The 27,912-nt window shown below is 52.1% G+C and overlaps 1 protein-coding gene across 6 annotated transcripts; it reads right to left on the reverse strand.

The window, feature by feature from the left end:
- Window positions 1-673: 673 nt before the first annotated feature.
- dlgap1a (discs, large (Drosophila) homolog-associated protein 1a) lies at window positions 674-27,912 on the reverse strand. 6 transcript variants are annotated; one of them, XR_015102861.1, is made up of 16 exons: window positions 27,737-27,912; window positions 16,689-18,162; window positions 12,773-12,987; window positions 11,745-11,940; window positions 10,814-11,093; window positions 8,858-8,982; window positions 8,110-8,235; window positions 7,843-7,989; window positions 7,624-7,706; window positions 7,232-7,277; window positions 6,072-6,368; window positions 5,653-5,785; window positions 5,050-5,141; window positions 4,789-4,941; window positions 2,254-2,997; window positions 674-1,593 (listed from the first exon to the last, which is right to left on the reverse strand). XR_015102861.1 is itself a non-coding variant. In XM_086129419.1 (15 exons), the coding sequence occupies exons 2-15, from the start codon at window positions 18,075-18,077 to the stop codon at window positions 2,770-2,772; spliced, it is 3,363 nt and encodes a 1,120-aa protein (XP_085985545.1). In that variant the 5' UTR covers window positions 18,078-18,162; window positions 27,737-27,912; the 3' UTR covers window positions 674-2,769. The 6 variants fall into 6 exon arrangements, 4 of the variants coding, with proteins under 4 accessions (XP_085985545.1, XP_085985543.1, XP_085985542.1 ...); XR_015102862.1 differs by lacking the exon at window positions 674-1,593 and adding an exon at window positions 4,286-4,372 and having other exon boundaries at window positions 2,940-2,994; XM_086129419.1 differs by having other exon boundaries at window positions 674-2,997; window positions 16,836-18,162.

Consider the following 27,912-nt stretch of genomic DNA (forward strand, 5'->3'; position numbering starts at 1 on the left):
GAGATGAGTCAAAATGAAAGCCAATGTCATTTCAAATCCATTAAGTTGGTGTGTTTTTGCAAAAATGCCGACCGAACGATCCCATGATCTTGCCGGTCCCACCGCGGATGTGCCATGCAGCCGATCAACAAGCGGACCTAAACGTTCAGCCTATCCACGCGGGATGTCGCTATTGATCTTTAAGTGCACGTAAACCAGGGGCGTCCGAAGTCGGTCCTCGCGGGCCGCCGTCCTGCCTGCTTTCCAGCCCTCCCAGGAGCAACGCACCCGATTCAAATGATCAGGACGGTTCGAATGCCGCTTCCGAGCTGGCCGACGAGCTGCTCATCGGAATCGGCCGCGTTGCGAGAGCCGGAAAGCAGGCGGGACGGCGGCCGTCCGGGGCCCGGAGCCGGACGTGCCCGACCAATGCGCGGCCGCTCGTTCCCACGCTTTGCGGAACGGAAACCGATTGAGGGATTGAAACGTTCGTGATCGGGAATTTTCAACCTGTTGTTGAGAGTAGGCAGCCCGGTGAAAAGAAACGCGGAGCGGGGACCTCGTGATGCGCCGAATACCGCGAGTCGCATATTTTCGTCGAGAAACACCCGAAATAACGGCATTGTTATTCTTGCTTTTAATGTAATGATCGAAACAGCAAGCTCACGGTAAAATAACTCAACCAAGGAACACGTCGCGTTTGACAGTTTTATTCCACTTCCATGAATAGTTATGCACTCTTTACGATATAAGAGCATGACAGTTCACCGAACAAAACCTCATAGTTATAAATCAATCAATCAATAAATAGATATTTAGATGTATAGATAGAAATGGGAGCGCGAGGAACCCCATACACGTTTTCCACTTGGATATCGTCCGACCAAGTGCTCATATGGTGCCTGCATGCGTTCGGAGTCGTCGTCGACCGCGTCGTGTACGACACCCGTGACTTTGGTGGCCGGTACGAGCGGAGTTGATATCGACAACGGCGACGAGAGCGCTCGAGAAAGATCTGACGTAGAAAACAAGTGACTCGGCAAGCACTTGATCAAGAGAAATCGCAGTGGCGCACAAACATCCCTGGATCGACGTTCACATGGATTTCGATCACGCGTCCGCACGCGCAGACTTTGGGGAACGGCAATCAAATCTTACAGCTCTTCCTGAGGAAAGAAAAAAGCTTTGAGTTTGTTCACACAAACCATTGGCAGGAATGAAGGCTTATCAGCGGCAACGGCAACCCTTTCCAGACATTCAAAGTCTGACACCTTTGGACCTTTTTTTAAAAAAAATTAAGAAGTAAAAAAATCCACATCAAACTACACCGACCGTATCCAATAATCTGGCATCACATTGGAAAGTCCCAAATCCGTTTCCATTTCCTTTTTTACTTCACTCAAATTCTTTCCATCGATGGTTGACACTCATCAGACCGTCCGCATTCTTCCGGTTTGATGAAATATTTAAGAAACGTCTCCGTTTTGTTTTGGATGACTGCACACGGTCCGCTTTTTCAGTCCAAACACCAGATAGGCACCTTTCCGAGCCTTTTCCTCCGGACATGACCTCAGATATAACTTGCTACTGGAACGCTTCAGACAGATTTTTTTCCTTTTTGAAAAATGAAAAAAAAAAATAAAGCGAGACAAAAAGCAACAGAACTTCACCAAAACAAACAGATATTTGCATTTATAGGGCCCTTTTTTTTGGACAGGTCTATTTCACATTGAATATGGCTCACCGTCATTGTCACACAGAGGTAATTAGATGCTGTACAAAAATTGCCCCCTCTCCTGCACCCCCGACTAACATATCGAACATTTTTTACAAATTACAAAATAAATACGGCATCCTTTCATCAAAAATCACAAATGATCATCATCATCGTACAAGAATGCGCAGGACACTATTTATGAGTGGATTGCCAGGAATCCACCCCGGGAGAGATTTTGGCGTCGCCACGAAGAGCATTGTCGGAATCAGGCTATCGCGCTGAAAGGGACCGATCTCGGGAGTTATTTGGGCTTCACGCTGAACAAGGCCGACCGCGCCATATGAAAGGCGGGATATCGCGTGTCTGCGTTCTTAACTCATTCACTCCCAAAGACGTTTTTAAACGTCTTTTCATACTTGGTCCAGAATTGGCTGGTAATGAATGAGTTAATATTCGATATTTTGGAGTTAGTGCCCGCCGCACCCTAAGCCTCCTGTCAGTTTCACGTTCACCCAAAACGTATGGAAAAATTAAAATGAAATCAAAAAGCAGGTTACCTTGAACCCACGGTGGCGCACGATCTGCATCGTCGGAAGTGGTCAGCGCTCGGTAATGGCAGCTTGCCCTCACAGCTGTTGTCGTATTAAACCTTTTTTGGTTTTTCCGTCTGCATTTGACCGATGGCACTGGCGAAGAACCGCGCTCCGGAGCGCCGGGAGAAGCATTTTCAAACGGTACACGTGAGCCGGCTCAGGTCTCCGCTACGGTAGGCAGTGATTACCTTTTCACAAACTCTTGCATGGAATTGCTTTTTCCATTTCCTTCACGCTCTCGGTGGTCATCGCGGCGCACGTGGGTTCATCCGGCCCGAGGAAACAATCACGCTCTGTCCCAGTAGCGCGTGCGCCACAGCTTGACGACAACAGGAAAGCAGTCCGACTTGAGGCCCTGCAGTATTGTGAAGGTTTGGATTTGGTTCCCTCAGCTGCTGCCGAACATTTGACAGTCATCCGTAAAGAGCCCGCCGCCGCGGCGGGCACGAAGCGGGTGCCGCCACGTGCTCGGCCGTGTCCTCATAGCCTCGTCTGCGCCTCCGGGATGTAGATCTCGATGCTGTCGGCGCTCTCGGTGGCCGAGTTTTGTCGCACGGACGCAGCTCTCTTGGCCGCCATCAGCCGCTTCCTGGCCTCTTGGCGCTGTTTCTCTGAACTTTCCAATGAACGATCTCGGGCCAGAGGCGGGTGCTGCGGCGGGGCCTTGGGTGGCTTTTTGGGTACCGGAGGTGGAAGCCGCCTCTCCTGCTGGGAGAGGGCGGGAGGGAGGGCAGGGAAGAGCAATTCAAGAAACACACGTGCACGACTGTCCTCATGACCGACCCCTTTGGGGGATTTTGGGTCCGGCCTTCTCAAAAAGTCCGAAATAGTCGAGTCGTGCCCCTTTGCCATTCGCTTTTCCTCATTTCCGTTTGAGGAATCTGAATAATGTCAGTTCGCGACGAGGGTAGAGTTTGGGGAAAAATATTCTTGCCCAGCAGTGACCAAACCAAGTTTGAACGTGGTGTATTTTTGTCTGGTCAAACAAACAAAAATAGTAACAGCAACGTGTGTCTTTTTTTTTTTTTTTTTTTTTTAATGACACAATTGGTTTTAAGGTTCGAGGAAACCTTCTGGGATACTTAAAAAAAGCGTTCTGACTGCTGTTTTTCCGCCACCCCCGTGAAATCAAATGAAGCGTCGACTTTTGAAAGGCCGTCAAGCTGGGCTCCCCACTGGCGGCACGCAGGCTCCCTCTAGCGGAAGGTGAAAGAATCACAGCCCATGTCCAGTTCAGTTGGGCCGGGCCAATGAATTGCAATCAAGTTGGGACGTTGTGTCGAGCCCAAATAAAGACACGACGCAATCATTTGCCAACCATCTTCCGCACGACTTGATTGTTTTGGGCAAGTAAGCATTCGTTTGGAATTCTGCGGCCGCAACGGGTTTCCAAAAAAGCAGAGACGGATGGGCTCATATTGACCGCCGTGTGAAATCACTTTTTCTTTTCACAACTTTCAATGACAGTCCGGATGGTTCTTTTCCTCTTTGGAAATTTTTTGCTCAGGAATGAGAGTATTCAGTCAAATATTCGTCAGGACCTGATTTGCAAATCATTGTATTCTGTTTTTACTTCTGTTTAACGCAACGTCCGAATTTCAGTGGAATTGGGTTGATGATTGCTGCACTATTTTTTGTTTTGTTTTATTCAAAGGCACCAATAAATGCCTCCGTTTTCAGCTCTCGGTGCCCTTTTAGCTCTTTATGATGATTTATAAAAATAGAAGCATCCCCCCAAAATAAATTAAAATACAATACTGACATGATTTAAGCTTCTAATGAATCAAATTTGTATTATTATGATTCCCTGACTGTAAAATGCATTGATTTAAAACAACAAAAAAAAAACCCAAAAACGCTCCTGTATCTGTTGACCTCGACACTAACTGCCAAAAGGCACATCGAGAAAGCCACACATGGTCAGGTGACGGCGGGTGTCACAAGAAAGCAAGGAAAGGGCAGAGAGAATTGCGCTGAGATGGATGGACGGACAGACATGATGGAACAAGGGAGGGTCGGAGAGGTGAAGGCCTGGGGGTGTTTCTTGTGGTGATGGATGCGTGGCTGTTGGCAAGCGCCTTCACTGTCAACACAAAGAAGCACAAGAAAGAAAGAAAGAAAGAAAGAAAGAAACAAACAGAAGCCCATGAGAGCAAATGAGGAAGCCATCAGAGTCAAAAGTGAGCATGATGAAAAGCAACATCAGATACTGCCCAGAAGGAGCGGCTGACTCAAAAAAAAAAAAAAAAGAAAGAAAAAAAAAGGAAAAAAAAATCTGTCATGATGGCATTAATACGGAGCTGCAGACATGACATTTGAGAAAAAAAAAACCCCAAGCGATTAACTATGATGTACGCACAAGGAATGCCTTTGTGAGCACAAATGACGACTCGGTGTGCGCGGAGGCCTACTTTGTGTGCACATTTTCCTCGAGAGTACTCTCGACATAGCGCGATACCGCAAGTCGCACGCATCGCCTGTGCGGGTGCGTTTGCGTACCTTTCTCTCGGGTGGGTCGAAGGCTCTCCAGTTATTGGCGCGAAGTTGGTGCAGCTCATCAAACTTGAGGCTAATGTTCTCGATGGATAACTGAAGCATGTCCCAAAAACCAGCCAGGTCGGAGGCTACGGGACGAGGGTGCGCAAGGGGGTTCTGCGGAAGAGGCACAAGGAACACAAAGAGGAAGAGGCTCACGAGCGCCCGCCAACATGGACGCCCCGTAGCCGTGTTTGAAGACTAAAGAAGAGCCACAGCACTCACCAAGTTCTCCTCGCACAATTCCCTGAACTGCTGGAACTTTTGGGACATCAAGAGCTGAGCACTTCCGACGGCGCTCCTCATCTTGCCCAGAACTCCAAACACAGAAACACAAGGTTACGACGCGGGAGGAGGAGCAGATGCAAAACACCGGACGGGACAACGTCCGCGAGGCGCACGCCGCCAGCAAATGTTGCGACAAACCCAAATGGTCTGACCACGCGAGTACAAAAGGGGCGGTCTCCATGCGGCCCGGTCCCAAGTGGTTTTCCGCGGTTTTCCGCAACTTCGGGACCTTCACCGCCTTTCTTCTCCGTCTGTTCTTTCTCCGTGGGACGCCATCGCGTTCGAGTCGGCGGTTTCCGCGCCGTTCCAATGTCAGGCGTGGCGTCGCCTGCGGCGATCCCCTCTGAGCTCCTGCCCCGCCTTGCCTTTTGCTCGGGGCTACCCACCCCAAGACCGAACTACGGCACGACGAACCCCATTTTGTCGCATGAGATCTGGTTCCCCTGGTTTGCAAGTCCCATTATCAATGGCGGTCCGAAACATTGCGACATTTCTCTTTTTGGGGTGTGAATACGGGGAGACACCCGATGGGAGACGTACCATCCTCCGGGAGGTCGTTCCGTTGCTGGTCCATCTCCATCTGCCGACACCAGCCCTCCATGCGCTCGCTCTCGGCCTGCAGCAGCTTGAGGAACCATCGGCCGTCTCGCTGACACACCGTCCGCTGCGCCGCCTGCCACACACGCGGTACATTGCGAGTGTCACAAGGCCATCCGCGCCCCAACTGCTTTCTTTTTTTTCCGCAGACGGCCGTGACCGACAATGTCGGGAACTCATACTTTCCTTGCGCTAAATTCCCATGAAAATGGAGTGGCGGGCCGCAAACGGCCCCTGGGCCGTAGATTGGTCGCCCCCGCTCCTTCTTGGGGGTTATTTTGGATTCTCCTAATTCCCCATACTTCCCGCTTCTAAAACCTCGAGGTATTTCGGAACCAAGGGACGAGTGAGTTGATACTTACGTCCAAGATGGCCGAGCTGTTGAAGCCGCCATCGGCCAGCTCATCGCTGACGCTGTCTATCCAAGGGTCCGGAGGGGGAAGGATGGAGGGGTCGAAGCCCACATCCTCGTACTCGTCAGAGGCACAGGCGTGGTAGTGGTTCCCTGAGCCCTGGATGCTGACGGTGGAGGTGGCAGCATCGCGGGAGTATTGCCGAGAAAGGACACCGGGCGACAGGACACCCGGGGACAGGACTTCCGGCTCCGTGTCGGGAGAGGCCAGAGGAGTGTCAAGCAGGCCCGGCAAGTCCAAATCGGCCTGGTTAGGGCAAACGAGTCGCGGTCGGAATAAAAACTGATGCGGGCTCCTTCGGAACGAAGAAGGGCCAAGAAGTGAAACGTATCGAGTAAACAAAGCTGGGCAACAATGGAGTCGCTTGGAATGACACTTGGGACTGGGAATTCATCTCAAAACGGAAAAACATTTTGGGCCCAAATCTTTGTATTTGACGGGACGATTGCACCTCAGTTTTACTCAGTGGAATGCAAAGCGGCGACATGCGCGTCAAGTGAAGCGACACGTCCGTCTCCACAAATGATCGCGCTCAGACCGACCGAGTGAATTTGGATCATGTTTGTTTGGCTGCTGTGCCAAGAGATTTGGGCTCATGTCAAATATTTGCCCTTGGTTTAATCATGAAGGTTTCCAAACAATGGCACGTTGACTGTTATTTAAAAAAGATTTCCTCTCACCATTGCGCTTTCGGGACTCAAATTTTTCCAACCTCAGCTGACCATGAAAAATGTACTGTAGCTTTTCTGAGGGACGGATGGAGTCTGGACTGAGCATGGCAATCGAGCCAGAAAAAAAAAAGCCTTTGGATGTATTTGTGTCTCAAGAGTGAATATGTCATCCATGATGCTCAGCAAACAGGATCGTAACCTTTCAAAACAGGTGAATCGATTGAGAAAAAGAAGAAAAAAAAGGCCCTCGATGTCGTCCTATTTGCCATTAAGCACGGCTTTGGCATCCGAGGCCATCTGAGAAAACAGCCAATAGTCCAGTTTTTTTCTTTTTTCTTCTCAGAGAATACAAATCGGAGAATGGTTGCATCGTGAAAAGGCGAGGCATGGACGAGCAAAGACGGAAGAGGTACCATGAAAGTTTCAAGCGTGTCTTACTTGCACGGCTGCTGTCACACTGTTGGAGCGTTGGAAGCGACGATACCTGAGCGGAGGGGAAAAACAAACAGCAGTCAGCAAAAAACAAACAGCAGTCCGTTTTAGAGGCGCTTTGTGCTCTCTGGCTGATTGCTGAAGACATCTCATTAAAGTTGCTGACAAACGTTCGCCTTCCTACAATGCTTTCTTTTTTGGGGTTCCGAATACGGAAGTGGGTTTTCGGATGCGGCCCTCAAACAAAAAAGTGCGGACAGCCCCGCTCGAAGAAATGCTTGAAAAGAGAAGGAGGGAATCCTACGCGTCAAACCACGCAGCCCACGTCCGAGGACCTCGCCGGGCGAAAAACCCGGCGTCGAATTTACAAGTGAGGCGAGAAGGAAACCGGTAGTCACCGTCGTTCATCTTCCACTTGCACCCCAACGGAAGTGAACTTGGATGGGTCCTCTGGGTCTAGAATCTCATCTGGTCCATCCACCTGCAGGGTACCCCGGATCCCAGCCCAAAAGAGCGAATCATTAACTGGCCTTTCTTTTTTTTGGACTGTCTATATTGTACAACTGAAGATTGATGTTATTCAAGGCTATGCTCAACAGATCCGGTCCCATCAATACCTGGATACCTATGGAGAGACATTTGCCCTTCCTGAGTGCCTCTTTCCTGTATTCATCCTGGTGGTCTTCCACAAGCAGAGCTCTCGGCGCAGCGGCGTTGAATGTCACGGCGCTGTGACTGACGTGCTGACTGGCTGGGCCATGGATCTGCAGAAAAAGACAACAACAACAAAAAAAACCCCCTCTCAAACTAAATTGCAGATTCTAGTAGTAGAATGACGACAACAAAAAAAGAGCTGGTTGATAAAGGCGCTGGAGAAAACTCACCTGCGCATTGGCAGCCTCGATGGCGGCCGTCAAAGCCTTCATGCTGTCAATGCTCTCAGTTGAGTTACTCAGGCCGGATTGGATGGTCATGTCACCTCTTGGGCCCTCTTCTTCCATGTAAGCATCCTGGTCGGTTTTCAAAAAGGTGGTGTTTTTTTTTTTGTCACCATCAAAAATTCCATCTCCTCCCTCACATCAGGAAAAAGGATTTGACCTTCGGCACACTTCGACCCCAGTCAGATGATGAGAAAACTATCTTGGAAACTCCTGCTTGACTTGTTTGAAGCGGTCACGACGCCGGTCAACAAATTTTTGCTCCATTTTTAAAACAGAGCTATAAATTACAACACGTGGTAACTTCTGCATTGCGCATGTTTTTACGTGTTATCGGTCAAGTTTGCAAAAAAACGTGCTAAAAAATATGCGACGGCATTTTTAAAAAAATGAGTGTCAAAAATATTCCTATTGTAAATGTTCCACATGAAAGCTTCCAACGGTGAGCCGGATCCACTCGCCGATTCTCATTTCAAGATCCCAATATTGAGTGCTTGATGCTGAAAAGCGGCCTGCGTAACGTGGTTACGCATTTTACACCGTATTTTATCGGAAATGGCGACGACCAAGTGGCGTTCTGCAGATTCGCTATGTCCCTCCAGGCAAGTCGGAACCAGGTTCGACCGGACTGTCGGAAACATTTTGGGGTCGACTTGCCCCACGTCGGAGTGAGGACGCCGCCGCCGAGGCTTACCTGCGCCGACTCTGTGCTGCTCTGCGCCGTAATGGAGATGTAGGGCTTGGAGCCCGTCGAGCAGGTGGACGTTCGCGGCGGCACCGGTGGGGGCGTTTTTTTATACGTTGTGATACAGGATGACACTACATTGCAAAAGGACAGAAGGAGGAATAGGGGAGGGCGTCAAAACGGAGCATCCCAACATGTTTTGACCACACATTACGCAGGCCGCTTTCAAGACAATCGCTTTCAAGACAATCACTTTCTGTGACCGAGGCGCTTGTTTGATCGCCACCGTGGACGAGGCGGAAAACCGACCAGGGTGAAGGTGAGAACAATTGTGATCGTTAAGGCGGCCAATGTCGCCCCACTCGACTTGAGCGTCTTGCGCTTCTGTGATGCCAGATAATGTGCGACCGCTGGCCCTCAAGGGGGCGCTAAATGTGATGGCACTTTTTTTGCTGACATTCCGTCAAAGCGTCCTCGTATTCCCACTCTCCTTCTCCCAGGACCAAACGGCCTCGTCGCAATTTCTGCAGAAAAGGCAACTTTTAGACAAGGTCAGGGCAAAGCGTGTTTTGGTTTTTGGGGGGAGGGAATGAATCAGCACAATGTTAAGGGTTCACTTTGAACCGGAAGCCCTCGAAGTGGCTCGTTCAAGTCTTGTCTCGGAGGGACCAAACAGGGGGGGTGGGGGCAAGACCGTCTGGGGAGCAGCCCGTTGTTTCGCTAGCCTCTTCGGCCATGGGCCAAAGCTTGGCCCGCTTGAATTCGCACCCCTGGTTGCCGTCGGCCTGACAATAAATTGCTGGCCATCGGTAAATATCCATACACGTTCAAACATGCGCAGTTGCTCGTTTTGACTCGGGGTTCGCGTCAAAATCTGCTCTTTTGGAGACTTTTTCATTTTCTTTGAATTCATCCACTGCTAAATTACAAAACAAAAATCTGCACCATCACAGCAAGAAGTCACTTTTGCAGCACGGCCGTAAGGCGCCGTTCAGTTCACTGATCATCGAAGCGCCGCGAACAATAAAATGTCCGCTCATCTGTAAAGAGCTCGGTTTCGACCGCTCGAGAACGTGTCAATGTGGCCCGGAATGAGTTCCCGGCGGAGCAAGAAATGTAGGTCATCTGGAACAGACTGAGGAGAAAGACAATCCCCAACAGCGAGCGCCGGGTCCCTTGGGGCGCTGCCATTTTCATGTCACGGGACGGCATTCTTTGGGGGGTTCGCGGCAAAGTTCAGCTCACGCTTGGCCAATCATCCAACCCTGTCACTTTGGGAAGATCGCGCTGGCGCGCGTGAGCGTTCGATGGCCCGAGAGGCTGCTTCAACGGCACGACACATTGCCGACCTCGGCCGGGCAACGCAAAACTATTGCCGGCGACGTCAGCGAAAAGGCGCGGCCGTCGGACCATCGTCATTTTTCATCCGAGGTGGCTCAGGAGTGAGGCAGGCCTCCGCAGGAGGATGCGGTCGGAAGAGTCCACCCGCCCACAGACCAGCGGCTCCACTGTCATTTTCGCATTCGAGGGGGCGCGCCGTTTGCATTCAAGCGTCAAGAGGAAGTCGCCTCCGACCGCGCGAGTGCAGGAGGTGCCCAAATTCAATCAGACGTGCCCAAAAAGGGACAGGCTAAATGTTGAGTTTTGCCAAAAAACGCATTTCCGAGGAAGCGCTCAAAACGAGGTGTCATTTTGATGTGAAGCCAGGTTCTTGCGGTTTCCTGGAAATGATCTCGAGCACCGTAAAGGCCACGCCAAGCCTCATCTCTTGCCACTTTGTGCTCGGCCACAAAACTCGGTCGAGAAATCGCAAATAGAGAGCGCCAATCGGGAAAGCAAAAATCCGATCCCGGCCAGCACGCTTCGGAAAGCAAAAAACATCCAACCGACCGGTCAAACGACGGCAAGCGACCCGACGAGGAGGACGTGTCAAGCATCCTCAGGCGGCGCATCGCCGCATCGTACCCGTGCTGCTCTGGATTGTCCTGACGGTGGTGGCGGATGTGCGCGGCGGAGAGGATGGCAGCAGAAGCAGGGGTCTTCCCCCTTCTCCTTCTTCCTCCCCGGCGCAGCCCTGATCGATGGCTCTCACGTAGCTGTGGCTCCTCATGCGGAAACATCCCGGCATGGGCAAGGTCTCCATCCTGTCCATCCTCTCCATCCTCCGCATGGCCTGAGCCTGCATTTCGCTGTACACCTGCTCGCAGACCTGCTCAATTTGCCCGTTCACTTCGACTTCACTCAACTGAGGAGCGAGATGCCAGGGCGCACGCAGGCAGAGAAAGAAGAAGGGACAAATAAGAGGTAGGAAAAAAAATCTAACAAACCCCAAAACCGGGAGAAAACACATCGGTGAAGCTGAGATGCTTTGCTCCGTCGGCCACGAGGCCCGTCGGGCATGCGGGGAGGTCACGTCGCGGTTACGAAGGACGCATGCAAAGGAAGTCGGGCCAAAGTCCGGGTTCGAGGGAAGCCGTTAGGCTGTGCAAACGAAGGCTGCCATGTGGGAGGTGCGTTGGAGAATCATCGTTACGACCTCATTGAACGGATAAGAAATAATTTTTGAATGGCGAATGGAAGCTCCAAACCCCTGCAGGGACCCACAGACGGCAAAAGTCCGCCGTGGGCTGGGAGAAAAGTCCGGGTCTCTGCCCGGCAGGGACGGACGGACCCAAAAGCACCTTCTGGAGGCAAGCGCTCCAGCTAGTTCAGCACGCGTCAAGTCCTTTCGGTCAAAGCGCTTTGACGTAAGCCGCCAAAGGGTGTGAATCTCAGGCAGCTGTGACAAAAGCTTGGATCGCGCGGTCGTCTGAGAAATCGGCCGGGCGGCGTGACTGTCCGTTTCAAGAGACAACTCAAACATAGTGTGCAGTGATTGTTCGGCAGCACGACCAACCTGACTGATGGTGCTCATGGCCCTCATGTAGCTTTCATTGCGTGAGCGGTATTGGGGTGAGGACAGCAACGATTTGGGATCGAGAAGGGTTTTGGGGTCCAGGGTGTCCAGGCTTCGATTGATTGAAACCTCACTCACCGCACGCAGGTAGCTGTGGCTCCTGATTTGTAGTTTGGGGGAATGTTCTGACGAAATCCTACGGGAGACACAAGGGTAGGGTTGACTTTGGACCTCACAGAACAAATTGGAATCCTGCGGGCGAGGTGGGCGACGCACAATAGCAATAGCCCCGTTTGAAAGACACGATGCCCGTTGCTTTTTTTTTTTTTGACAAAAGCCTTCTTACAACTGTCAAGAAGGAGGCGCGGGTACTTGGAATGCGGGCGAAGGTCGGAACACGTAACTTAGCAGAGGCGCAAAAAATAAAAAAAAACAGAGTCAACTTTTTTTTTTTTAACGTAGCGACGTTACGGGACGTGTCGAGACTTTCAAATCGGTGGGCAGTGGGAGCTGGAGCCCCGGTCTGTCTTATTTTATTCGACTTCAAATCGTGCCCGGATTGGTTTGGACTCGACCAACCGTCGGCCGGGCAACATCTCAAGAGAGGTCGAGGAACTCAAAATCGGCATACGGTTGGGTAACCGTGCATCTCTCCACAAAAATTTGATGCGATACGCGGTAGCTACAAAATGTAAGGGTTCGATTCGGTGGGAAATGTTTTGGATCCGGCGCAACTGTGGCTTTGATCAAGCGAGACAAAGTGCGAGGACGAGCTCAATCAAACGATCCGAGTCAATCCAATTCAAAGGAACAACAAATGCTCAGAAATGTCAAGCCCAAATGAACTCAAAATAAACTCAATCCGTTTGTCAATGTCTTTCTTTCTCGCCATGATTGCAGAAGCACCCGCGCGCACATCTTTGACGATGTCCAAGACTTTCCGTGGATCTCGACCAAATTCGGGATGAAAACGGCGTGGACGAACGCAAGGCGGAGTGTCCGAAGGACTAAGAGCAAGCAACCCTTACTGGAGCGTGGTCATCTCGGTCAGCGAGGGCTGGGTGGCCTTCAAGTAGCTGGCACGTCGCGCCTGCATCTTGGGGGAAGGTTTGGGACTCCCGTCGGAGTCGCCGCTGTCCTCCTCGGCCATGGCTTTCACGTAGCTGCCGCTCCTCATCCTTCGGCACGGGATGTCGTCCTCCTTCCCCAGAGGAGAGAAAGCGCTCCACTCGTCCTGAGGTACCTGGTCATTCGTACGGGTCCACAAACAATTGCCATCAATGCCGCCCGCGCCCCTGCACCCAAAGCGTCCCGCTGAGCGTTAAAAAGAGCCAACGGCACCGACAGGAAGTCCACCGCCCGGCCGACTCGCATTCCGCTGATGCTCGCATTCACGGCGCCATGGCACCGTTTGTTGGCTCACTAGCGGAAGAGAAACTCTGTTCGTGTGCGTCTGTCCGTGTGTGTGTGCGTGCGCGCGGGCGATCGCGTGTTCGCGGGAAGCCGAAAGGAGCACGGAAATTTCTCTCATGCTACTTCATACATCTGCTTTGCAGGAGTCGATTCAGTTCACCGGCGCACTGGCAAAAGATGTGCAAGAGTGTTCTGGAGGAAGAGCAAAGTGAAGATGGAACTCGTCAAGCTAGCGGGTATTCTCAAGAACGTTTTTTTTTGGGGTGGGAGGGGGGGGCTATAACAATAAGAATGATGGATAATGATAATCCTGAAGACCGTAGCTCACGGCGCGGCGAACGCTCGCGAACGTAGCGAGTTGAGGCTTTGGTCGGGGTTCGCAAAATAGTTTTCCTCTTCGCGAGGACGTAATGAACACGTTTTGAAAAGTGTCGTAAGCGCTTGGAAATGGCGCTCGACGTCTCGTCAAAAGTTCTTTTTTCTTCAGCACCGCGAGAGGCCGCCTCAAGATGGTTACCATGGTTACCAATACCCATCCACCGATTGGTGCGTAGCGTTCACAAGCATTGGCCGCATTGCGCGATCTGAGCGCCCGCTCTCGACACGGATCATCGTGCCGGCGGAAAACAAGGCACGAGGAGGGATCCGCTGAGCTTTTACGTACACACACATATGTTCGATAGATATATATGTGTGCGCGCGCGGCGCTTTATGCCAGCTCTCCCTCACTTTTGTATCTCACTTTCCAGCTGTGCGAGACTTGAAGTGGCGCACGTGAATTGTTTTGGTAAAGGACTGAAGCCCGAATGGTCGTCTGCTTTTTGGGTGGCGTCAGCGTGGCGTGGGCACGTCACGATCACCTTCGCGGCTCCTCCGTTTTTGGCAAAAGCGGGTTTGCGGCCTTCCTCCGAGGTGGCGTCAATTTGACAGACGATGGAGGAGACGAGCGGCAGGCGAATTTCGCCGCTCCTCTGACTAATTACGCGTGAGTCACCGAGGGGAAGAGGATGAGCGGATATCTGGTCCGTCGCTCCGTGTGCGCGCGCCAGCCTGTGACGTAAGAGAGACACAAATGAGCAGTTTGGCTATAAAAAGCGACTGCGGGGAAGGCACCAGCTGCAGCGGCGGCCGTGGCCGCGGCGGTGCCTCTCACCCACGCGAGGCGCTCACTTCCGCCGCGGCCGGCACTTGTTGTGCTGAAGGGGTCGAGGACAAAGTCCGGCCGCTGATGAACGTTTGATGGCGAGCGCGACTCACTCGGTTGGATTCCTTTCTCGTCAACGTGCGCGCGCCGTTTCTGGACCGATCCCGATCGCCGACGGTGTGTCGCTGTACGGCCGATGGCTGAGAGGGGGGGGGGCACCTTTCCAAATAACGAGCCGCAACGCCGCTGCTCCGTTGACGCAAGGAAATGAGCAGATTTGCCACCTTTGTTGAATTTCGATGCGTTGCGTTGAAGGGATGTTTCGGAACGGATGTTCTCCCGAAACCAGGCGATTGAAAGTCGGTCGCCGTGTTGCGGAGCAACGCGAATTTTCTTCATCATGATTGAGTCACGTGAGTCAATCATGGTGAGGGGTCGGTGTTTTTCAAGCGCAGGGACAACTAAGAGAGACATTGTCAATAACAAGCGAACAAAATGCAAACATGTTTCGACATGAGCGATGGACTTCCACCAGCTTTTGGGGCGGAGCCTTTTTTGCGATCAAAACCTCCGACTCGTTTGTTCCGACCGCGTCCGTTCTTTCATAGACGCGGATCAGAAATCCATTTCTGCCTTTCATCCGACTCGGCGTCACCGTGATCTCAAATTCTTTGTTGTTGGGTTCAAGTTTTGCGCAGTGCTTCCGTCCATCGGATCGATCGATTTTTTTTTATCATGTTTGTTGACGGATTCACCTTTTAGCAAACAAAACAATCTGCTCTTTTTCTGATAAGCGCCTCATCCGATGAGCGTCTTGACAGAATTCAATCACGCTCTCCGTAACCCGGACTTTGATCTTCCTTGGTCCCGAATGAAAAGATCTTCTGGAGAGGAACAAAATCGGTGGCAGTCAATTTGTTTTGCGCATCGTTCGGCCTCGAATGGGCCCCCCTCAACAGTTTGGGTCCTCCACGTACGCGACTCCGGCGACAACAAACAGCAACAAACGTAACGCAACATCTCCCCAAGGCAGGCGCAACAAAATAGACCCCGCATCACAAGTACACCCTAGAAATAAATCAAGAAAACGACAAGACCGGAGACATTAGAAGAAGAAAAAGCAAGACAACAAAGTGAAGGGCGGGACAGAAGTGAGAGTCAATTCAAAATGGTGTGGGCAAAGAGGAAAGGATGTTCATGTTATCGCTTGGCGTTGAGAGAGTAAGGCCGCTACTGACCGCGCTTACTTCTCCATTGAGCTAAAATGGTGTCGGGAGGAGGAGGAGGAAAAGGGAGAAAGAGGCTCTCCAAACCAAGAGGGACGAAAGGAGGTGCGGGTGGGCGGCAGGGGGTGAGGTGCATAAAACGCCCGAATGCGAGTCGGCTACGTGAATGAGAGCTGGGGAGAAGGTGGCAGTGGGCGATCTTTGGCTTTGCAATGTTCCCTCAAAAGCTCTCGGTAGTTTGGCCTTCCGAATACGAGATGCCGACGCGTTTGTGCGCGCGGTTTTTCACGTCTAATCTCGAAGACGGCGTTCAATTGACTTCAGCGCAATCGGGGAGACCCGCGACCAAGCCGCAACGACCCCAAAACGTTTGTCGCACTCATGTCAAGGTGTGATTGACATCATTATCCGTGGAGCCAAGCGATCGGCGGCCTACTGGCGCGGATTCCCCAACAATCATTTGGACCGGTTTCCAGAGTCCAAAGTTCGTTTGGAGCGCCTTCAAAATGCTCTGGCAGACAGAACGCCGCAGTGTTCGTTGAAAGATAATGTCCGGGCACGACAACCGACTGTCACATTTTGCTTCTTGATTTCAGTCAGCAATCACGCCGAGCGCTCTGACCTAAGCGCTCGAACGGGGACGGGAACCATCCTGGATCCGAGCGCGCCCTCGCAAATTCAATCGAAGCGGACGGGCTTCCGAAGAAGGCCTTTGGGTTCCCGACATCAGAGGACTCTCGCCACATTGCTCGTGGACCACTCGAAGCTCAAGCCATCTAAGCGCAAAACGAAAAGAAACAAGGCAAGGGCCGCCCAGCGACCGCTCGAGGCTAAAAAGGCTGGACAGCTTCAATTAGTCGTGAAGACGCGGACCGTGACGGTCAGGCCGACATCGGCGTCCCGTTCCGTTCGGGTAAGACCAAGTCAATTCGGACGGAAACCACTGAAAAGAGCGACGGTACGCCCGAGCATAATTTGTGCGACGTCGGTCGAGCGTTGCCCCCGCCGCGTGAAGCGGGGTTGGGGCAATCGCGACGGATTGAATCGCACGGGCTCAGAGGAAACATTGTCAATGATGGGGGGGGGGGGGGGGCGATCGACAGAAGGGGGGGGGGGGTGAATCAGCCGGTTGCGGCTTGTAATCGAGGTGGAATGAATTACCTGTAGCAAATGGCAAGTGCGCTCCCGTTGCCGACCGCCCTTAGATTTGACTAGAGCTCTATCTAGGTTTAGGTTAGCGGATCCTGCGCTGGCTCTGAGCTGGTTGTGGCTGCTGTGGTTGGTGTAGACCTCTCGGGCCCTGCTCACCGTTAAGCTCGACGACCACGCCCCTTTCTTCACCAGGGCCGCGTCCGCAGGACCCAGGGATAGCGAGGGGCCGCTTCCTCCGCCGCCACCGATGTCATTGCCGCTAGCGCTAACCGGCACGCAGGGGTGTGGCGCCGCATACTTGACATCGTTGTTGCTCCGGGAGGCTTTGAGTGCAGAATGGCGGTGCGGGTGGCCGCGGTGAGCGTGGCCGTGCGCACGCTCACCGATTGTGTCGTAAGGGTCCATCGCCAAGTAGTGTTGGGAGAGGGCGAAGTTGTCGGGAGCGTGGCCGGGGTAGCGGCCCGTCGTCATGGCGACGGGCGAGGGCGAAACGGAGGGGGAAGGTGAGGGCGGCGGTTGGTGGTGGTGAGGGTGGTAGAGGCACAGCTCCCGTTCCAGGTTATCGTCGGAGCTCCAATATCCGGAGCCCGGCGCCGACGCCGAGCCGTGGAGCCGGTGGTGGTGGCTTCGCTGCTTGGGCTCCGCCGATCGACAGCGCTCCCGACTCTTGCTGCGCTTCCGCTGGCGCGCTCCCACGGGTGGGGCGTCGCCCTCCGGACTTGCCCTGGAACCACCACCGCCACCTCCCCCGCCACCGACACCACCATTAACGCTCCCGTGACTGGCCCCCTTGACAGACTGCGTGTGGTGCGGCCCCTCCAGCGAATGGGACTTGGTGAACAGTTTCTGGACCGAGTGAACCAGGTGGCGAATCCTCCCCGGGCTGTCGTTGTTAGCGTTGGGCCCCATTCCCCCACTCTGGGCCAACATTCCTCGTTTGTATTGCAGTGTATGGTAACCGTCCCTGGGAAATGATGACTGGTGCTCAAACGGGTCTGCGACGTTCGCCGGTACCCGGCTGGGTGTTTTACCACCGTAGCCTCCACCGCCGCCGCCTCCTCCGCCTCCTCCTCCTCCTCCTGCTCCTCTCCCTGCTCCTACATATGGTACCATGGCCATACACTCATCCTTTACCTCAGGATGGTGAGATGAGGAGGTGGAATGGCATCGTCTCGGAAAGGTTCCGTACGGGACGACGCTGTTATTGTCAGAGGGGTACGAGGCACGCGGAGCGTTGTAGTACGACAGCTCATTCGGATGCGGCACCGCGATAGGAAGTGGCATGTCCATCTGACTGATCAAGTATGGCTTGCGGTCAACGTGCTGACCGAGCGGATCGTACGATGGCTCGTAGGACGCCACGCGATGGTGACTCCGGCTACTCGAGAGGCCTTTCATGATGCTGGGGGAGAGGAAGGCCGGATGCCAAACAGGAACGGCGAACGGCCCTGGATGTCTTTCCCTGAGAAGAGAGCCACGGACTCTGAAAGAGAAGGACACCGAGGAGGTAAGACACTTTGCCAGGCGGCGAATCCCTCCCAAAGCAACAAGACCGCAATTTCAACCCGGACAACAATGACGGGGGGGGGGGGGGGGGGGGTTTCTTGACCAAGATGTTTGCTCTGAGATCGAGCGGGCCGAGCGACAACGCCGCAGGCAGCTCGGTGATCGAATGCTATGACGGAAGAGATCGATGCCCACTTCGGGCCATGAGACGATACTGAGAAGCGGGGATTTCAAAGCAATTGACCTAAGATGAAGGAAATCACACAATCAAACTAATTGTTATTATTATTATTATTAGATTGAATTAAAGTACAAACACCAATTGCAGTGTTGTTGGAATACAGCGTAAAACAAAATAAATGAAAAAAAAAGAATAAAATGATTTGCAAAGACTTTTCAATTGATATTTAAGTGAACACACCACCAAAACTAAATATTTCAACTGATGAAGTTCATTGCAAATATTCCCTTTATTATTATTTTTTTTTCCAAGTTGATGCCTGCTGTGCGTTCCCCAAAAGTTGGGACAGGGGCATTCTTGTGACATCACCTTTCCGTTTAAACAACAGACAACAAGTGTTCGGGAGCAGAGTACGCTCATTGCTGAAGCTTTGTAGATGCGATTCGTTCCCTTTCTCGCTTGATATCGAATTTCGGGCGCTCAACAGTCCGAGGTCTGCGTCGTGGTACTTTGCGCGTCGTAACGCGCCACACGGGGTCACAGGGAGACCCATCCGGACCGCCGGCAGTCTAGTCCCCGCACTCTTTTACGACTACGCCACTACTTTTATCCATCCATCCATTTTCTAATGGGCGTCTCTTCAGGTTGCCAACGCCATCATCAATAAGCAAATAGGGAAAGGCCGTCCCTGAAAAGGATGATGCTCGTATGCCAGTAAACGTTGCTCCAAAACCAGTCTTTAGCTTTCAGCGTGAACGCCGCCTTGACGGACAAATTCACGCCACGGCCGCTAACAATGGCATCATCGATGCTAGCTGTGAAAATCTGCGCTGATAACAATCCGGCTGGTCCTCGGATTGGGGGGGGGGGGATATCAATTGCAAAAGCAGGGCGAGTGAGTGGGGAGGCGGCTTCGGGATCTCTCCGGGATGAGAGTGGACTTGTTCTCGCGGATGCTCGGGGCATCGCGAGCGAGCGCGCTGTCACGGTGAAGCGGCCACGAGCTGCCCTGCCACAACGCTTGCATCTTCTTGTGCACTGAACAAAGCCAATTCAGGGAAGCGGAGTTGCCGCGCCGCGGGGGTTAGCGCCCGTAGTCGGTCGGCAGCGTTGGTGCGAGTCGGTAGCCAAACAATCAACAGAGAGATGACTGCATTTATGGTACACGCTCATTCATCTCAACTCGAGATTTCTTCTCTTCCACTCTCAAGTGGCCCCGCACAGCTGTGCGCCGCTTGGCACGGAAACGGGGGTGGCGGAGGAGGTGGGTCTCTCTCACGCGTGCGCACGGCAACCCCGAGTGGCGGATGAATCTCCGGGATGAGAGTGGACTTGGACATTTTCATCCGTCCGCTGCGCCTTCGTCGGTAAATCCATTGGCGAGACTACGGGTAAAATCTAGCGGCGGATCCAAGCTTGTCAGTCAGATGAACCGCGTCACATTAAAAGCGGGGGGTCGGGGGGGAAATGTCGCACTTATTGCATGGGAAAGTACGGCGGCACATTTCAGCGCTGTCGGGACACTCGACAGCGATGCCCTCTTTCTCCACTTGGCGTCAATCCTGAAATCTCTGGCTTTCAACATTCCGAATTTCCAATCCATTCCTTGACTTTTTTTTGCGGATGCAAATAACGTCGTAGACTTTCTCGTCTCTCTTCACAGCAAATTCTCATACCCGCTATCACCACTTCCTGTTGTCTGTTCATCCGCCAAGATGGACGCGGATCCCTGATATGATTTGGGAAAAAAACCTTAGCAGGGTTAACGCCAGCTCTGTCGATTGGAGGCACCGCATCGTTCAATTGCGAGTTACTCGTCGGCTCCACGGCGCCAAATCGAAACTCCGGGAGACATTTCCAGATGGACAGCAACAATGCGACCAATGCAACTCAGGGGAGGCAACCGTCCTCCACAGTTTGGCCCTGTGTCCCAAGGTAGAGACACATCTTTCAGACCTGTCCCGATGTTCCGAATATTCACCTGGACGCTGATTGATGAAGTTCATCCCTCCATCCATTTTCTAATGCGTTGTATCCTCACGAGGGTCGCGGGCGTGCCGGGGCCTACTTCGGGCGCTCGGCGGGGCACACCCTCGACTGGTCGCCAGCCCATCGCAGGGCACGCACAGACCAACAACCATTCGCGATCACAATCACACCCAGGGACAATCTGTAGGGAATGCGGGAGGAGACCCGAGTCCCCAGAGAAAAGCCACGCAGGCACGGGGAGAATATGCAACAGGAAGGCCCGGGCCGGATTCCAACCACCGCTGTGAGGCAGACGTGCCGACCAGTCGCCAGTGCTGCCCTACATTGCATTATTCAGAGCCTGTCGGACTCGAAAGATTGCGCAGAGGCAACTTCTTTCCTCTGCTGCGGTTTCAGCTCGGAAACATCTTTGATTTGGGAAGAAGGGGGGAGGCCCCTCATCTTAGGTTGTAGTGCACGCAGTGAAACGGACATTGAAAAAAAAAAAAAGGATCCAATTCACCTGCAGGAACCGCGAGTGGCAATTTCATCAGGTTTGCTCGCTCCTTGTCTGCCACCGACATAGTGATGGTTCCACTGAAAATGACACCCTGCTATTTGGGATTTCCATGGCTATTTCAACAACAATACCAGCACCGTGAGCAAAAGGGTGGGCGAAGGGGTAAAAAGTGCTTTTCTTTGACGTTTATTTCCTTTTGAAAGAGTACCGTCACCCTTTCGTGCACCCAGCAAACTGCTAACATGCTAAGCCGTCCACTCTCGTAACCGCTGTCCCACAAGGAAAACGGCGTCAGCGGTTGCCTTTTGTATTCATGGCAGAGTTGCGGGATGTGTATTTGGCATTCCTCTGTCCTACTTGGCCCAAGAGGACGCGGCTTAACACAGTCAGACAGCTCCACCGGTAGATGCAAGATGAGCGCTCTCCCTTGAATGCACCCCGCTCGCTCTCTCGTTTTTTCCCTCTCACTCACATATATTCAATTTAACACTGGCTGACATTATATGATTTCTTTTTTTCGCCCAGAGCTCAGCTGGCGACTCTCTTCACTTATTTCCTCCTATTTTTATTTATTTATTGAACAAATTTTAGACTGCTGGGTGTAGAAATCCCGTGACCATTTGCAGGTCAGACTCCCCCCGCCAACTGAGCAACACATAAAATCAACTGTATTTCCTATTGGCAATAAGAGCTGCGAACTAACAGGTTTCTTGGTTTCTCGAGTGACAAATTAATTTGACCATTGATTGATGTTGTATTGACAAAACTCTGACATCCGCACAAAATGAACTGACTGAGTCAATGATTATTTTCTCTTTTCATCCAGGGGAAAACACACATGCACACGCACACACACACACACACACACACAGACAATCAGATTTTTATTCATGCTTTTCTGTTCTGTTGGTCATTTTGAATTCCACGGTCCCGGTGAAAAGAGATTGGACTCACAACAATGTGTATCAAAATCCAAATAGGATCCAAAAAGACTGACTTTAAACATTGTGGTTTGTAAGATTGTAGAAATTCCAGTGTAAGGACACAAAAGTGAACCGACTCAAGTGACGGAAGAAGTGCCGATCGGAAAGGTGACATTTGAGGCCCTGGAACAAGTGATCCTCACTCCCCATTAATGAAGAGTTACCAGCGACAAAATCAAGACCACTTGCACAATCCGTCCATCTGTGCATTCATTTTCCGCGCCGCTTCGCCTCAGCCAGGTTCGCAGGAGCTCATCCCAGCTGACTTTGGGCAACAGGCCGGTTGCCAGCCAATCGCAGGGCAAGACAAAAAAAAAAACAAAACAGCAAATCACACTGGAGCCTTTGGAGACGACCAAGCCGCGCAAGGGCCGAGATAACCGAGTTTGCCCGGGAAAAGCCGGGACTTAGACGTACAACGTTTGGATGTCAAACTAAACGTGGCGCAGGCAACAAGCTCAGTTTGCCATCGGTGAGCGGAACTCGGAAGGAAATCCGTCTGAAAGAGAGCCGGGCCGAAATAGGAGCCGAACGTACCCCAACCTTCCTTGTACCGCCATCCTTCCATTAAGAGCCACATGTAGCAGACTGCTGCACTGAAGCTGCGTGTAGGCGTGAGGAGGAATGAAAATGGGGCTGGGATCAAGCTATTTTCGGCTCAATGGAAGCTGGCGAATAAAAAGCCTTTTTGAGTCACTCTGCACTTGGATACCAACACTGGAGGTGGACTTGGCCAGAGACGTTCGGATTCACAACGGGGGATTGACACGTTAAATCCTAACCATGCACTCTGTGTGTGTGTGTGTGCGTATACACGGTATATGGTATATGTGTGCGTCATAGCAACACATATTTCCACATGATACGCTTGGAAACATGATAGGGCGCACTGTCAATATGAGCACATTGCTGTGACAACACGAGACCTTGAAATTGCAGCGATCGCATGAAGCGTGACGAAAGTAGTACTGTATTCATTTCCAGGCCGATCAATCACTTTTCGAGTTTCAATGCACGACATTACCTGTTGCTTCACAGTCAGGCCAAAAGCTGAACAACACATTTTGGGGGCATAGGCGGCACGCGGTTCTATAATTTCACGATTGATGGGTACATTGGAAAACCCAAATATAATCCAAGCAATCAGAGAGGTTTTTTTTTTCATGCATCTATATTTTGACAATTTGCTCTTTCTAAATTGGTCAAACTATGTCAATACGATCACGCTGGCTTTCCGAAAATGGAGAGGATTTTATCCAGCCGAATAGCTTTTGGAGGTGACAGGGCAATCCGAAAAATTTATCTCACTCACAAGTGCCACGAATAAGCGAATGCCCAATGCATCGATGAACATCTTTCAATATTTTGAAAGGCGTCCCATCGTCCCCCCCCCCCCAAAAGTGCTGTATGTGAGAATTGGCGTGTGTTCTTTCCCTCTTCTGTTCGCCCACCGACTGATGTGATTCAACCTCGCCTTCCGAGCGCAGGACTGAGGAGAAGTGCGTGGGCGGCCGCTTCTCCTTCTCTCTGCCTTCCGATACGTGGCGCCTTGATTTTCCTCGATCGCGGCGCGCGGCGCGTAGGGCTACGACGCCGCACGCAAAATCCACTTTTGTGTTTGCGCATCCCCGGGAAGCCGACCATAGACAGACAGACGGATAAGGGAACAGCTCAGTGGTGGGATGTGTGAAGGAGTTGGGACCGAAATGACCAGACGACTGTGAAACAAGCGTGAATCATCAAATTTGACACCTCATCTTGGATCATCATTTCCGTAGTCTGGGACGTGCACTGCTTTCATTTCTTCTCGTCGTGACACTCACGCTGCTGGACTGTGGAATGATGACATGGCCCCCGGCCCCACCCCCTCCCACAAATAAATTGGATGTATGAGGTCGCAACAAGCTATTAAGTGTTCTCGTATTCCATTCGGGTTACCCAGTCAAACCACAACGGTTGATGGAACTCCGTTGGAGCAACAGGAAACTTTAAGCTCCGTTTCCATGTCACTGTTTGATCTGTTTGACTTCACCCAAACCCTGACAAACAACAACAAAAAAAGAATATGCCCACTTGGAGTACACTCGTCACCTTGGTAATAAACAAGCACCAAAGTCGCCGGTAATCCGAATGAGGACAGAGCTCAGGCTGCGCGCCTTTTTGGGAAAGTGCCCGCTTTACGGCGCGCCGAGCTGCGAAAGTCTGTAGAAATACCAGCACAGTCTCGTCGGTGTCACACATCTCCACGTCCTCACGTTTCACCAACCGTGTCTCTTCAAGGCCCATGTCCACTCGTGAACCTTGGTTTCATTCGAACCCCCGGCCCGCGGAAGACGGGCTGCTCATCGCGTGACATGTGGCAACATCACAGTGGGGAGAGGCAGAATGGGCAGTTTGCAGCTGGAATAGTCCCGGTGGCCACGTTCTGGGAATCTGCACCGGGATTTCATGTTCAAGCTTACGATGAAGCAAATGTGTGCCTGTCTCACCGTAGGAGGAAAGAGGACGGAGCAGAGCTTCGACCGTCACGCAGATGTTCTTGACAGCGTCGCTGCCGCTTAGCCGAAACTTTGCGCTGACTTTGAGGTTTCAGAGCACCGACGCTAATGCAATACAACAGTGAAAACAGCGGGAGCCACTGCCAAACGCAGTCAACGTTCATTTCCATCTAACAAAAACATGAGAGGCATGCTAGACGCATTTTCATCACATTAAAAATCTGACACCGATATTAAAAGAAACGTTGAGTGGGCATCGAATCCGCCGGTCCTCCGTGTGCCTTGACGGCCACTTCGGGACACTTGTGGTGGCTCGTTGTAATGCGCACGTGCCATGCGTGTTCCGCCAGTGACGTGCTTTTGTAAACACCGTCCTGTGGACATTTGGGCTGAGTCCATCGGAACCGAAAAGCCCCAAACCGGTTTCGGAGCCTGAACTTCATGACGACGACCTGTGTCGACGCGCCGAGATCCGGCTACCTTACCGGATCCCTCCTTCGTCACAGAACAGGCATGGTTGGGCAACCGTTTTCGCAGCGCTACAAGTGATCGCGAACACCAAAAGCCTGGAGCGAGGCAAAAACGGAAAGAACGATCGCCACCATCAAATGCTTTCTTCCGTCATAAACGGGTCGCCGAATGGTACCGCCGTTCAATCAACAAACAACCGGCACTCAAGAGCATGACGGGGCATGTGAAGCGACTTACTTCTCAAACTGAGCAGTGAGGGCAGAAGAAGAACGCCGGGGCTCTTGGGCCCCAGACGCGGCTAAATGCCCATCAGCCGGCAGGGAAGGAGGTGGGATCTCACCGGAAGGCGAGGCGCCCAGCGCTCGCCCCGCCAGAACGGAGGGGAGCGGGAGTAGCCGCCCCACAACCCTCCTTAACTCATTCACTCCCAAAGACGTTTTTAAACGTCTTTTCAGACTTGGTCGAGAATTGGCTGGTACTGAATGAGTTAAACAAGAATCAGGCGAGGGCCCTTCCGGGACCGGCACAGGGTGTGAACCTTGCGAGTGGGACACGGAGGGGGCAACTCCCTGACGGGGGCCGATTGCCCAGGAGGAGGAGGAGTGACGCCAAGTCCCCTTGCGTCGGGGCAAAAGTGCCTCTGCCGGACTGCACTTGTGGCTAATACATCATTTAGCATAGCGTGGCCAAGTACATCCATCCTATTCAAGACGCGGCTTTCAAGGAGCTCGCGCTGACACAAATAGAACAGCGCTATCCGCTTTTCAGTGAAAAACAGCCGCAAACGCACGTTCTTCACCCCCACGGAAATGTCAAATGAGTTTTCCATTGGGTCCTGCCACCTCACCAATTCAAGAGGAATTCAAAGAGAGAGAGATGGACACTTAGGTCTGTAGGTAGGCAGATGTTATCGAGAGACAGACGGGCAGCAAGATTTTTGGAGAGATTGCCGTACAGTACATTGGAAAATAATGCACAAACTGCATCAAAACATTTGTTTATTGTGTTGCATTTTCTAATGTGTTTAAAAATGTTTAGTTTTGGTTTTTTAAGTAAGCCCCCGCCAACTTTTATTGCAGCCGTGCGTAGTCGGTCACTTGTAAAGTTGAAACCGTGTGCTCAGAGCTTGATTGACATCTTCCTCCGCTTTCATAAATGTGATTCCCTGAGGAGAGGAGGTCATATTTTCATTTTTGCTTTGTTTGTTGATCTGTCTGGCTGAACGATAGCAGACTGCTGCAAGACATGGGGGAATGAGGTCTTGGTATAGATGTCCCATTTTGAGCTTGAAGCATTTTTGTCGGGTTGGGCCGCTCCCCCGCAGGTTTCCCGCGTCTCCCCGCTGCGAGCCACCCGAGTCAAACCATCAGATCATCAGCAAGCTCTGCGGAAGCCTCATATTGAACCTGTTCATCTGAATCAGGTGGCTTGCAGCGGGGGAATGTGGAAAACATGCAGGGGACCGGCCCCCCCAGAATTGCCCACCCCTAACTAAATGGCGTGTCTATGCGCATGTTATGAATAGGATCTATTTTGGTGCTAGTGCGCACTGCACCCTCAGCAATGTAACAAAAAGAGGATTGACAAACTCAAATCAAAAAGCAGGTCACCGTTAAATTAACCAACGGTGGCGCACGGTCCGCACCGCCGGAAGTTCCGAATGTGCAGAAAATTCTTTTTTCAATGCTTCACATATCTGCTATATATCAAATCAACTCGACCAAGGAAGTAAGACCAGGAATGTAAATGTACAACCTGTGTGAATTTAAAAAAGAAAGGCATCATTCACTGAAACCACACTGCAGTCAGTCTGTCTTGGCTCTCTGCCATCGCATCAAAAAAAAACGACCCCCGGGTGAGCGCGTTTTGGGGCAACAGACAGTAAGCGAACGACGTTAGCCGGCCGAGTGGATAAAAATGAACCCAAAAAGCTTGCAAATGACATTCCTTGAAAAAAGATGAAAGCCAACGCTTCTACCACTGGCTTAATTCGCTTTGCAAACGGCAAATGTCCTTTCAGTTGGTTCCAAAAGACTCTGACCTTTATTTTAGTTGCTTTTGTTTCACGAAAATGTTTGTTCAGCTTTGCCGGCATGCGTGCGGTTATTTCATTCCTTTTCGGCGACGATAAAAGTACGTCGGCGCGGCCTTCCCGCGGTGCGAGTGCAAAAGAGGAATCTTTGGAGAGCCGACGCTCTGCCCACACGCTGATCATCACCAGTTGGTCCTCTGGAATGAGAAGCGCGGATCCCCTGTCCTCTCATCCGAAGCCACGAGTGGGCAACAACCTGACTCGGGCTCCCAAGTTGCGGGAAGAGGATTGCATCACACTTGGCGTCAGTTGATTTTGGGACAATGACCCTCCGCCTGGCAGCGCGGTAACCTGTTCAATCTGTGCTCATTTCCCTGCAAAATGAGCAGCCTTCCGCGCAGGCAGCTGTGACATAAAACGTGACTTGGATGCCGCCTTCGCGGAAGGAGTCTGACACGTGAAGAGGTGTGAAATGTTGCTTCGAGCGGCCGGGAAACTCGCTTCCGTTGATTACCTTCAAGAGGCACGTCTGTTCACTTCCTACAATCCCCCCCCCCCCCCCCCCCCTGTCTCTTCAAAGTAGCCTACGAATGTGGGTGTTCGATTAATCCTAAATGACATATTTTAAGGCGTTCGGCGATGCCGGGGTTGGGGGGGCCAATAAAAAATACCCACGACCACAGCGGTGGATCTCCATCGGCGCGACGGTGACGCCGAAGATGTTGAAGCTGGAAGAGCCGCGGCAGCAGCGACTCGACGAAGCCAACAGCCCACGACGAACACCCGAGCAGGCGAAATGAGTCGGTCATACGCAGCGGCATCGCTCGCCGAGAAACGGTTCACTCTCGCAACGCCCGGCCGCTCGGTCATTAGACCGGACGGGCTAAAGCGACCTTACCTCGTTCGGCTCTTCACATCGTCGCTCAACGGCTAGCATCCAAAGACGCGTTCCTTTTCCGGTACCCGCGGCGACGTCCACCGGCGGAACGTGAGGTAGAGGGACTCGGGAGTGGGCGTCGACGTCAATGTGTGGGCATCAAGTGGCGAAAGCTTGCGCTCAGCGGCTCAGGTGGA

Source organism: Hippocampus guttulatus, chromosome 14 (genome assembly GCF_054856545.1).
Source record: "Hippocampus guttulatus isolate MCC_2025c chromosome 14, RoL_Hgut_1.0, whole genome shotgun sequence".
In the NCBI taxonomy this organism is placed as follows: domain Eukaryota; kingdom Metazoa; phylum Chordata; class Actinopteri; order Syngnathiformes; family Syngnathidae; genus Hippocampus; species Hippocampus guttulatus.